This window comes from Triticum urartu, chromosome 1A, assembly GCF_056163025.1.
Source record: "Triticum urartu cultivar PI428250 chromosome 1A, HENAU_Tu73, whole genome shotgun sequence".
Lineage (NCBI taxonomy): Eukaryota > Viridiplantae > Streptophyta > Magnoliopsida > Poales > Poaceae > Triticum > Triticum urartu.
In genome coordinates this window covers 493,757,246-493,769,262 of record NC_141873.1, presented here as the reverse complement: position 1 = coordinate 493,769,262, position 12,017 = coordinate 493,757,246, and the positions used below count along the sequence as shown (strand labels likewise).

Genomic DNA, 12,017 nt, shown 5'->3' with positions numbered 1-12,017 from the left:
CGGCCCGACCGATCAAGCACCGAAACTACGGCACCTCCGAGTTCTAGCACACGTTCAGCTCGATGACGATCCCCGGACTCCGATCCAACAAAGTGTCGGGGAAGAGTTCCGTCAGCACGACGGCGTGGTGACGATCTTGATGTACTACCGTCGCAGGGCTTCGCCTAAGCACCGCTACAATATTATCGAGTACTATGGTGGAAGGGGGCACCGCACACGGTTAAGAATATGATCACACGGATCAACTTGTGTGTCTAGGGGTGCCCCTTGCCCCCGTATATAAAGGATCAAAGGGGGGGGGTGCGGCCGGCAAGGAGGAGGGCGCGCCAGGAGAAGTCCTACTCCCACCGGGAGTAGGATTCCCCCCCTTTCCTAGTTGGAATAGGATTCGAGGAAGGGGGAAAGAGGAGAGAGAGAAGGAAGGGGGGGGGGGCGCCGCCCCCCTCTCCTTGTCCTATTCGGACTAGGGGGGAGGGGCGCGCGGCCCAGCCCTGGCCACCTCTCCTCTCTTCCACTAAAGCCCACTAAGGCCCATATACCTCCCGGGGGTTCCGGTAACCTTCCGGTACTCCGGTAAAATCCCGATTTCACCCGGAACACTTCCGATATCCAAATATAGGCTTCCAATATATCAATCTTTATGTCTCGACCATTTCAAGACTCCTCGTTATGTCCGTAATCACATCCGGGACTCCGAACAAACTTTGGTACATCAAAATGCATAAACTCATAATATAACTGTCATCGAAACCTTAAGCGTGCGGACCCTACGGGTTCGAGAACAATGTAGACATGACCGAGACATGTCTCCGGTCAATAACCAATAGCGGAACCTGGATGCTCATATTGGCTCCTACATATTCTACAAAGATCTTTTATCGGTCAGACCGCATAACAACATGCGTTGTTCCCTTTGTCATCGGTATGTTACTTGCCCGAGATTCGATCGTCGGTATCTCAATACCTAGTTCAATCTCGTTACCGGCAAGTCTATTTACTCGTTCCGTAATACATCATCTCACAACTAACTCATTAGTTGCAATGCTTGCAAGGCTTATGTGATGTGCATTACCGAGAGGGCCCAGAGATACCTCTCCGACAATTGGAGTGACAAATCCTAATCTCGAAATACGCCAACCCAACATGTACCTTTGGAGACACCTGTAGAGCACCTTTATGATCACCCAGTTACGTTGTGACGTTTGGTAGCACACAAAGTGTTCGTCCGGCAAACGGGAGTTGCATAATCTCATAGTCATAGGAACATGTATAAGTCATGAAGAAAGCAATAGCAACATACTAAACGATCGGGTGCTAAGCTAATGGAATGGGTCATGTCAATCAGACCATTCATCTAATGATGTGATCCCGTTAATCAAATAACAACTCTTTGTCCATGGTTAGGAAACATAACCATCTTTGATTAACGAGCTAGTCAAGTAGAGGCATACTAGTGACACTCTGTTTGTCTATATATTCACACATGTATTATGTTTCCGGTTAATACAATTGTAGCATGAATAATAAACATTTATCATGATATAAGAAAATAAATAATAACTTTATTATTGCCTCTAGGGCATATTTCCTTCAGTCTCCCACTTGCACTAGAGTCAATAATCTAGATTACACAGTAATGATTCTAACACCCATGGAGCCTTGATGCTAATCATGTTTTGCTCGTGGAAGACGCTTAGTCAACGGGTCTGCTACATTTAGATCCGTATGTATCCTGCAAATCTCTATGTCTCCCACCTGGACTAGATCCCGGATGGAATTGAAGCGTCTCTTGATGTGCTTGGTTCTCTTGTGAAATCTGGATTCCTTTGCCAAGGCAATTGCACCAGTATTGTCACAAAAGATTTTCATTGGACCCGATGCACTAGGTATGACACCTAGATCGGATATGAACTCCTTCATTTGCTGCTTCCGAAGCAGCTATGTATTCCGCTTCACAAGTAGATCCCGCCACGACGCTTTGTTTAGAACTGCACCAACTGACAACTCCACCGTTTAATGTAAACACATATTCGGTTTGCGATTTAGAATCGTCTGGATCAATGTCAAAGCTCACATCAACGTAACCATTTACGATGAGCTCTTTGTCACCTCCATAAATGAGAAATATATCCTTAGTCCTTTTCAGGTATTTCAGGATGTTCTTGACCGCTGTCCAGTGATCCACCCCTGGATTACTTTGGTACCTCCCTGCTAGACTTATAGCAAGGCACACATCAGGTCTGGTACACAGCATTGCATACATGATAGAGCCTATGGCTGAAGCATAGGGAACATCTTTCATTTTCTCTCTATCTTCTGCAGTGGTCGGGCATTGAGTCTTACTCAACTTCACACCTTGTAACACAGGCAAGAACCCTTTCTTTGCTTGATCCATTTTGAACTTCTTCAAAACTTTGTCAAGGTATGTGCTTTGTGAAAGTCCAATTAAGCGTCTTGTTTTATCTCTATAGATCTTAATGCCTAATATGTAAGCAGCTTCACCGAGGTCAAAAACTCTTATTCAAGTATCCCTTTATGCTATCCAGAAATTCTATATCATTTCCAATTAGTAATATGTCATCCACATATAATATCAGAAATGCTACAGAGCTCCCACTCACTTTCTTGTAAATACAGGCTTCTCCAAAAGTCTGTATAAAACCAAATGCTTTGATCACACTATCAAAGCGTTTATTCCAACTCCGAGAGGTTTGCACCAGTCCATAAATGGATCGCTGGATCTTGCACACTTTGTTAGCTCCCTTTGGATCGAGAAAACCTTCTGGTTGCATCATATACAACTCTTCTTCCAGAAATCCATTCAGGAATGCAGTTTTGACATCCATCTGCCAAATTTCATAATCATAAAATGCGGCAATTGCTAACATGATTCGGACAGACTTAAGCATCGCTACGGGTGAGAAGGTCTCATCGTAGTCAATCCCTTGAACTTGCCGAAAACCTTTTGCGACAAGTCGAGCTTTGTAGACAGTAATATTACCGTCAGCGTCAGTCTTCTTCTTGAAGATCCATTTATTCTCAATTGCTTGCCGATCAGTGGGCAAGTCAACCAAATTTCATACTTTGTTCTCATACATGGATCCCATCTCAGATTTCATGGCTTCAAGCCATTTTGCGGAATCTGGGCTCACCATCGCTTCTTCATAGTTTGTAGGTTCATCATGATCTAGTAGCATGACTTCCAGAACAGGACTACCGTACCACTCTGGCGCGGATCTCATTCTGGTTGATCTACGAGGTTCAGTAGTATCTTGTTCTGAAGTTTCATGATCATTATCATTAGCTTCCTCACTAATTGGTGTAGGTGTCGCAGAAACAGGTTTCTGTGATGTACTACTTTCCAATAAGGGACTAGGTACGGTTACCTCGTCAAGTTCTACTTTCCTCCCACTCACTTCTTTCGAGAGAAACTCCTTCTCCAGAAAGTTTCCGAATTTAGCAACAAAAGTCTTGCCTTCGGATCTGTGATATAAGGTGTATCCAATAGTTTCCTTTGGATATCCTATGAAGACACATTTCTCCGATTTGGGTTCGAGGTTATCAGGTTGAAGCTTTTTCACATAAGCATCGCAACCCCAAACTTTCAGAAACGACAACTTTGGTTTTTGCCAAACCACAGTTCATAAGGCGTCATCTCAACGGATTTTGATGGTGCCCTATTTAACGTGAATGCGGCCGTCTCTAGAGCGTATCCCCAAAACGATAGCGGTAAATCAGTAAGAGACATCATAGATCGCACCATATCTAGTAAAGTACGATTACGACATTCGGACACACCATTACGCTGTGGTGTTCCGGGTGGCGTGAGTTGCGAAACTATTCCACATTGTTTCAAATGTACACCAAACTCGTAACTCAAATATTCTCCTCCACGATCAGATCGTAGGAATTTTATTTTCTTGTTACGATGATTTTCAACTTCACTATGAAATTCTTTGAACTTTTCAAACGTTTCAGACATGTGTTTCATTAAGTAGATATACCCATATCTGCTTAAGTCATCTGTGAATGTGAGAAAATAACGATATCCGCCACGAGTCTCAATATTCATCGGACTACATACATCTGTATGTATGATTTCCAACAAATCTGTTGTTCTCTCCATAGAACCGGAGAACGGTGTTTTTGTCATCTTACCCATAAGGCACAGTTCGCAAGTACCAAGTGATTCATAATCAAGTGGTTCCAAAAGCCCATCAGTATGGAGTTTCTTCATGCGCTTTATACCGATATGACCCAAACGGCAGTGCCACAAATAAGTTGCACTATCATTATCAACTCTGCATCTTTTGGCTTCAACACTATGAATATGTGTGTCACTACTATCGAGATTTAATAAGAATAGACCACTCCTTAAGGGTGCATGACCATAAAAGATATTACTCATGTAAATAGAACAACCTTATTCTCTGATTTAAATGAATAACCGTCTCGCATCAAACAAGATCCAGATATAATGTTCATGCTTAACGCTGGCACCAAATAACAATTATTTAGGTCTAATACTAATCCCGAAGGTAGATGTAGAGGTACCGTGCCGACTGCGATCACATCGACTTTGGAACCATTTCCTACGCGCATCGTCACCTCGTCCTTAGCCAATCTTCGCTTAATCCGTAGTCCCTGTTTCGAGTTGCAAATATTAGCAACAGAACCAGTATCAAATACCCAAGTGCTACTGCGAGCATTAGTAAGGTACACATCAATAACATGTATATCACATATACCTTTGTTCACCTTGCCATCCTTCTTATCCGCCAAATACTTGGGGCAGTTCCGCTTCCAGTGACCAGTCTGCTTGCAGTAGAAGCACTCAGTTTCAGGCTTAGGTTCAGGTTTGGGTTTCTTCTCTTGAGTAGCAACTTGCTTGCTGTTCCTTTTGAAGTTCCCCTTCTTCTTCCCTTTGCCCTTTTTCTTGAAACTAGTGGTCTTGTTGACCATCAACACTTGATGCTCCTTCTTGATTTCTACCTCCGCAGCTTTCAGCATTGCGAAGAGCTCGAGAATAGTCTTATTCATCCCTTGCATATTATAGTTCATCACGAAGCTCTTGTAGCTTGGTGGCAGTGATTGAAGAATTCTGTCAATGACGCAATCATCTGGAAGATTAACTCCCAATTGAATCAAGTGATTATTATACTCAGACATTTTGAGTATATGCTCACTGACAGAACTGTTCTCTTCCATCTTGCAGCTATAGAATTTATTGGAGACTTCATATCTCTCAATCCGGGCATTTGCTTGAAATATTAACTTCAACTCCTGGAACATCTCATATGCTCCATGACGTTCAAAACGTCGTTGAAGTCCCGATTCTAAGCCGTAAAGCATGGCACACTGAACTATCGAGTAGTCATCAGCTTTGCTCTGCCAGACGTTCATAACATCTGGTGTTGCTCCAGCAGCAGGCCTGGCACCCAGTGGTGCTTCCAGGACGTAATTCTTCTGTGCAGCAATGAGGATAATCCTCAAGTTACGGACCCAATCCGTGTAATTGCTACCATCATCTTTCAACTTTGCTTTCTCAAGGAATGAATTAAAATTCAATGGAAAACAGCACGGGCCATCTATCTACAATCAAACATACATAAGCAAGATACTATCAGGTACTAAGTTCATGATAAATTTAGGTTCAATTAATCATATTACTTAAAGAACTCCCACTTAGATAGACATCCCTCTAATCCTCTAAGTGATTACGTGATCCAAATCAACTAAACCATGTCCGATCATCACGTGAGATGGAGTAGTTTCATTGGTGAACATCACTATGTTGATCATATCTACTATATGATTCACGCTCGACCTTTCGGTCTCCGTGTTTCGAGGCCATATCTGTATATGCTTGGCTCGTCAAGTATAACCTGAGTATTCTGCGTGTGCAACTGTTTTGCACCCATTGTATTTGAACGTAGAGCCTATCACACCCGATCATCACGTGGTGTCTCAGCACGAAGAACTTTCGCAACGGTGCATACTCAGGGAGAACACTTCTTGATAATTAGTGAGAGATCATCTTATAATGCTACCGTCAATCAAAGCAAGATAAGATGCATAAAAGATAAACATCACATGCAATCAATATAAGTGATATGATATGGCCATCATCATCTTGTGCTTGTGATCTTCATCTTTGAAGCACCGTCGTGATCACCATCGTCACCGGCGCGTCACCTTGATCTCCATCGTAGCATCGTTGTCGTCTCGCCAATCTTATGCTTCCACGACTATCGCTACCGCTTAGTGATAAAGTAAAGCATTACAGCGCGATTGCATTGCATACAATAAAGCGACAACCATATGGCTTCTGCCAATTGCCGATAATTCGGTTACAAAACATGATCATCTCATACAATAAAATTTAGCATCATGTCTTGACCATATCACATCACAACATGCCCTGCAAAAACAAGTTAGACGTCCTCTACTTTGTTGTTGCAAGTTTTACGTGGCTACTACGGGCTTAAGTAAGAACCAATCTTACCTACGCATCAAAACCACAATGATAGTTTGTCAAGTTGGTGTTGTTTTAACCTTCGCAAGGACCGGGCGTAGCCACACTTGGTTCAACTAAAATTGAAGAAACTGTCACCCGCTAGCCACCTTTGTGCAAAGCACGTCGGGAGAACCGGTCTCGCGTAAGCGTACGCGTAATGTCGGTCCTGGCCGCTTCGTCCAACAATATTGCCGAACCAAAGTATGACATGCTGGTAAGCAGTATGACTTATATCGCCCACAACTCACTTGTGTTCTACTCGTGCATATAACATCAACACATAAAACCTAGGCTCTGATACCACTGTTGGGGAACGTGGTAATTTCAAAAAATTTCCTACGCACACGCAAGATCATGGTGATGCATAGCAACGAGAGGGGAGAGTGTGATCTACGTACCCTTGTAGACCGACAGCGGAAGCGTTAGCACAACGCGGTTGATGTAGTCGTACGTCTTCACAGCCCGACCGATCAAGCACCGAAACTACGACACCTCCGAGTTCTAGCACACGTTCAGCTCGATGACGATCCCCGGACTCTGATCCAGCAAAGTGTCGGGGAAGAGTTCCGTCAGCACAACGGCGTGGTGACGATCTTGATGTACTACCGTCGCAGGGCTTCGCCTAAGCACCGCTACAATATTATCGAGTACTATGGTGGAAGGGGGCACCGCACACGGTTAAGAATATGATCACACGGATCAACTTGTGTGTCTAGGGGTGCCCCTTGCCCCCGTATATAAAGGATCAAAGGGGGGGGTGCGGCCGGCAAGGAGGAGGGCGCGCCAGGAGGAGTCCTACTCCCACCGGAAGTAGGATTCCCCCCTTTCCTAGTTGGAATAGGATTCAGGGAAGGGGGAAAGAGGAGAGAGAGAAGGAAGGGGGGGGGGCGCCGCCCCCCTCTCCTTGTCCTATTCGGACTAGGGGGGAGGGGGGCGCGGCCCAACCCTAGCCACCTCTCCTCTCTTCCACTAAAGCCCACTAAGGCCCATATACCTCCCGGGGGGTTTCGGTAACCTCCCGGTATTTCGGTAAAATCCCGATTTCATCCGGAACACTTCCGATATCCAAATATAGGCTTCCAATATATCAATCTTTATGTCTCGACCATTTCGAGACTCCTCGTTATGTCCGTGATCACATCCGGGACTCCGAACAAACTTCGGTACATCAAAATGCATAAACTCATAATATAACTGTCATCGAAACCTTAAGCGTGCGGACCCTACGGGTTCGAGAACAATGTAGACATGACCGAGACATGTCTCCGGTCAATAACCAATAGCGGAACCTGGATGCTCATATTGGCTCCTACATATTCTACGAAGATCTTTTATCGGTCAGACCGCATAACAACATACGTTGTTCCCTTTGTCATCGGTATGTTACTTGCCCGAGATTCGATCGTCGGTATCTTAATACCTAGTTCAATCTCGTTACCGGAAAGTCTCTTTACTCGTTCCGTAATACATCATCTCACAACTAACTCATTAGTTGCAATGCTTGCAAGGCTTATGTGATGTGCATTACCGAGAGGGCCCAGAGATACCTCTCCGACAATCGGAGTGACAAATCCTAATCTCGAAATACGCCAACCCAACATGTACCTTTGGAGACACCTGTAGAGCACCTTTATAATCACCCAGTTACGTTGTGACGTTTGGTAGCACACAAAGTGTTCCTCCGGCAAACGGGAGTTGCATAATCTCATAGTCATAGGAACATGTATAAGTCATGAAGAAAGCAATAGCAACATACTAAACGATCGGGTGCTAAGCTAATGGAATGGATCATGTCAATCAGACCATTCATCTAATGATGTGATCCCGTTAATCAAATAACAACTCTTTGTCCATGGTTAAGAAACATAACCATCTTTGATCAACGAGCTAGTCAAGTAGAGGCATACTAGTGATACTCTGTTTGTCTATATATTCACACATGTATTATGTTTCCGGTTAATACAATTGTAGCATGAATAATAAACATTTATCATGATATAAGGAAATAAATAATAACTTTATTATTGCCTCTAGGGCATATTTCCTTCAGTCGTCGCATTTTATTACCGACATCAGTGAGCCGGCGAGCCGCTGGGCCAACGCCGAGCCCGGGCTACGGCCAGGCTCGTCTTTGCCGGCGAACTGCCGACGGGATATATCCGAGCGGCTAGCGGCGCAGTCAGTATTTGCATGCGCCTCGGAGGCGTTGCCTTGGCTGTGTGATGCGGTAGCTGGCCAATCCATGGCAAGCTGCACTCGCTGGCGGCCCGGATGCGCCAAATCCCGTCGCCGAAGTTCTAGCGGTTGGCCGCCTGCGTCCGGGCGAGAGAGGCACAAATGCGATGGTCATGCTTGGGGGGCGGGCGGGCTGGACAGGGAGGTGGCCGGGAAAATGGGCGGCGGCTATGGCAGGGATAGGGGCGGGGGCGGTGGGAGGGGGAGGGGAATAGAAAAAAAAGGCGTTTGTGTCACCGATGGGGGGCAGGGGAGAACAAGGGCACACGTCCCGTCCGTCCGCTCGTGTCCATTTTGACGCAAATGCAGTCTAAATTTAGGCCGGTAATGGGTTAAAAGCGGGCAAAAATGAACGTTTATCCGTTTGCTTTCTTGCGTTGGGCCATGTCCTGCGTCCGTTTACTCTCATACTGATGCTGCCGAACTATTTGGGTCGTGCGTTGGAGTTGGCCTGATACCCTCCCGTGAAAAGAACATGACTGATGGCCACAAGCCCTTCCCTCTTTTTACCGGTGTCCGGAGCTCGACCCCGTCTAGTAGTACGCCACGCTGCTAGTAGTAGCAACTTTGTAGGTAAGCACAATACTGCACAGCTACGTACTAGAGTACTTAGTAGAAACCTTGTAGGTAAGCAGAAGTGGCATGGTATCGCACACGCCAAGATTGGAAGCCGTACAGGTAGTATACGTGTAGGTGAACGCACATGGCGTACGCCGTACTTTGTGCGCGCCCGATATTAAAAGTTGGCGACCGCGCCTGCCTCCCCGCCAGCTACCGGGTGTGTGCATACATGCAGATGCAGCCAGCCATGGGTGGCCACTGACTGACAGTGTCGACTCGACTCGGCATATATAACAGCTGCTTAGAGGAGCTGGGCTCCCAGATGCGATGCAGCCTGTACAGTGCCCCCACAACCGCACCACCCCGCCCCCGCCCTCGTCCCCGTCCCCGTGTCTTCTTCTTCCTCTCGCCTAGTGTGTTGGCTTCGGGCTTTCGCCTTGGCTAGCTGAGGCGGAGCTTCTCCCTCCCTCCCTTTCTTCCTTCCTTCTGAAGACCAGGAAACTGAAGGTAGCTGGGCTGCGGGTCTGGCAATGCCGCCACCCAGGGGGAGCCGGCCGGCGGGGTGCAACGGCGGATCTATGCTACGGCTGCTCGTCGTCGCCTCCCTCTGCTGCGGTTGCTTCGTCGTCGGGCGCTGGGGGAGCGGCGTGCTCCGGCCGGGTAAGCGATGAGCTGGGCTAGCGGGTGTCCGTTCCCTTGTGTTGTGTTGGCAAAGATCTCTTCATCTTGCGCGCGTTCGTGCTTGTTCTTGGTTTCTTTCCTTCTCTTTCTTTTCTGCTTGCTACAGCTGCAGATCTGAGAAGAGAGCGTAAAGCGTAGTATCATACACTTGTTTTTTGAAGCCTCTATATGATGATGATGCGAGGTGTCGTAGTGTGTTGTTAACTCGTTTCAGTTTCCTCTCGACAGATTCTGGGAGGATGGCAGGAGCAGCGATCTACGCCGGTGATCTGGTGAGTTTGATCGATCTTCTTGTGTTGTGTCTTGAGTGTGTTAAGCTCTAGAGTGTTCCCCTGCTAGCTAGCTTAGCTTCTCTGTTCATGTAAGAAAAATCTGTGGAGAGCAAAGCAAACAAAGATGCCGTCCATCCTAGCTAGATGTCGCAAGTTTTCATGTTTGGCTTCGGCCGATGCGTCTGACAAAGGCACGAATCCAAATCACACGATTGCGACTTCGCCGACTTGCGCAACGATAATCCACCAGGATGCGTCAAAATTAAGGACGCGGACCTTGGCTAGCTAGGGCCAGCGCCGCCGTCTCGTCGGCGTCGCTCGCTGGTCCCGTCGCCGGCCGCGGACAGCGACCGCCAGCCGGCCAGCTCACGGCGGCGTACGGCGCACCTGCTACTGCTAGCTTCCGACAGGCCTTCCACGGCGCGCGTCGGGGACCAGACGTCGGTCACGTCGCCGAGGTGGCGACCAGACGTCGTCGCTCGCTGCCCGTACGACTTTTGCGTAGCAGCACATTAACGCCGCGCGCACGGCCGGGCGCTCGGACCACACGCGCACGTACTACTACGTGCTTGATTGATTGCGCGGACGCGATATTTTCAGTCGTGAGCTAACGAGCAGTTTCCATTGGTGTCGCAGGACGGCTACCACCATGGGGGCGGCAGGCGGCGGCTGCTGGCCGGGGGCCCCGGCCCCGGGTCGCACCCGCCGCGGTGCACGTCCAAGTGCGGCAGCTGCAGCCCGTGCGTGCCCGTGCACGTGTCCGTGCCGCCGGGCGTGCTGGTCACCACGGAGTACTACCCGGTGGCGTGGCGCTGCAAGTGCCGCGACCGCCTCTACATGCCGTGACCACCGGCCGCCGCCACATGCAGCCCGCGCGCGTCGGTGGCCTCGGTCGAACGTCCGGCGGCGGGAAGAAGACGCGGCGTGTAGCGCCGGCCGCCCGGGCCGGCCGCCGAGCGTACGCGACCGCATACGTGCGTACTGTGCCCGTGCCGTACAGGGGCGCGCACCGTCAGTGTACATGTATGTATGGCAGTGAGTGACAGACATGGGTGGTGCTGGAGTGATGGATGCACGTGGTGGGCTACCGTGGCATGGCAGGGCAGGGCCGGCCTGCATGTGTAGCTGCGGACGGTGCTGCTGTGCACTGGCGTAGCGTGGACGTGGTGCGGCAGCCCCGGCGCCATGGACCTACCGGGGGCGGTGGCGCAGGCAGGCAGCTCCCCCAGGCGCCTCGGCCTCTTTGCATGATTTTCGTGCGTGTCATCCTGTCATTCCTAGGCACTGAAATATACTACCACATGGCATTTTCTCTTCTCTCATCTTAGTAGGAGTATTTCGCTATTTTGTGTTGCATCCATCAGTCATGACTTTCTTCGTGGGGGAACATCCTTCAACGATTCTACAGTGTACGTAGTAATAATACTGATAAATTATAGTAACGTGATGTATTTTTTTTTTTGCGGGGTTAGTAACGTGATGTACTTGATGGGGAAGACGACAGGCTCGTCAACAGCGCGATTGTGCAGTGTTTCCGACTTCATTTATTCTTGTGTGGGAGGACATGCATGTCCTGAAGCGGCCAACGATTCATGTGCCCACACTGTGCGTGCATCCATCTTGAAACCCTGGGTCACACAAATAAAGATGTCCCGGAACATCTTGCCAGGTGCCCCAAGCAGCAAAATAAGAAAAAGGTTGTTCAACTAAACAAAATTGAGTATCAGCACAATGCTAAACATAACCAGATT

At 48.1% G+C, this 12,017-nt stretch overlaps 1 protein-coding gene across 1 annotated transcript; it reads left to right on the top strand.

Moving 5' to 3' along the window:
* Positions 1-9,556: 9,556 nt before the first annotated feature.
* On the top strand, positions 9,557-11,726 carry LOC125536322 (uncharacterized). The gene is made up of 3 exons (XM_048699520.2): positions 9,557-9,973; positions 10,223-10,266; positions 10,903-11,726. Exons 1-3 carry the CDS (start codon positions 9,844-9,846, stop codon positions 11,110-11,112), a joined length of 384 nt encoding a protein of 127 aa, XP_048555477.1. The 5' UTR covers positions 9,557-9,843; the 3' UTR covers positions 11,113-11,726.
* Positions 11,727-12,017: the final 291 nt, after the last annotated feature.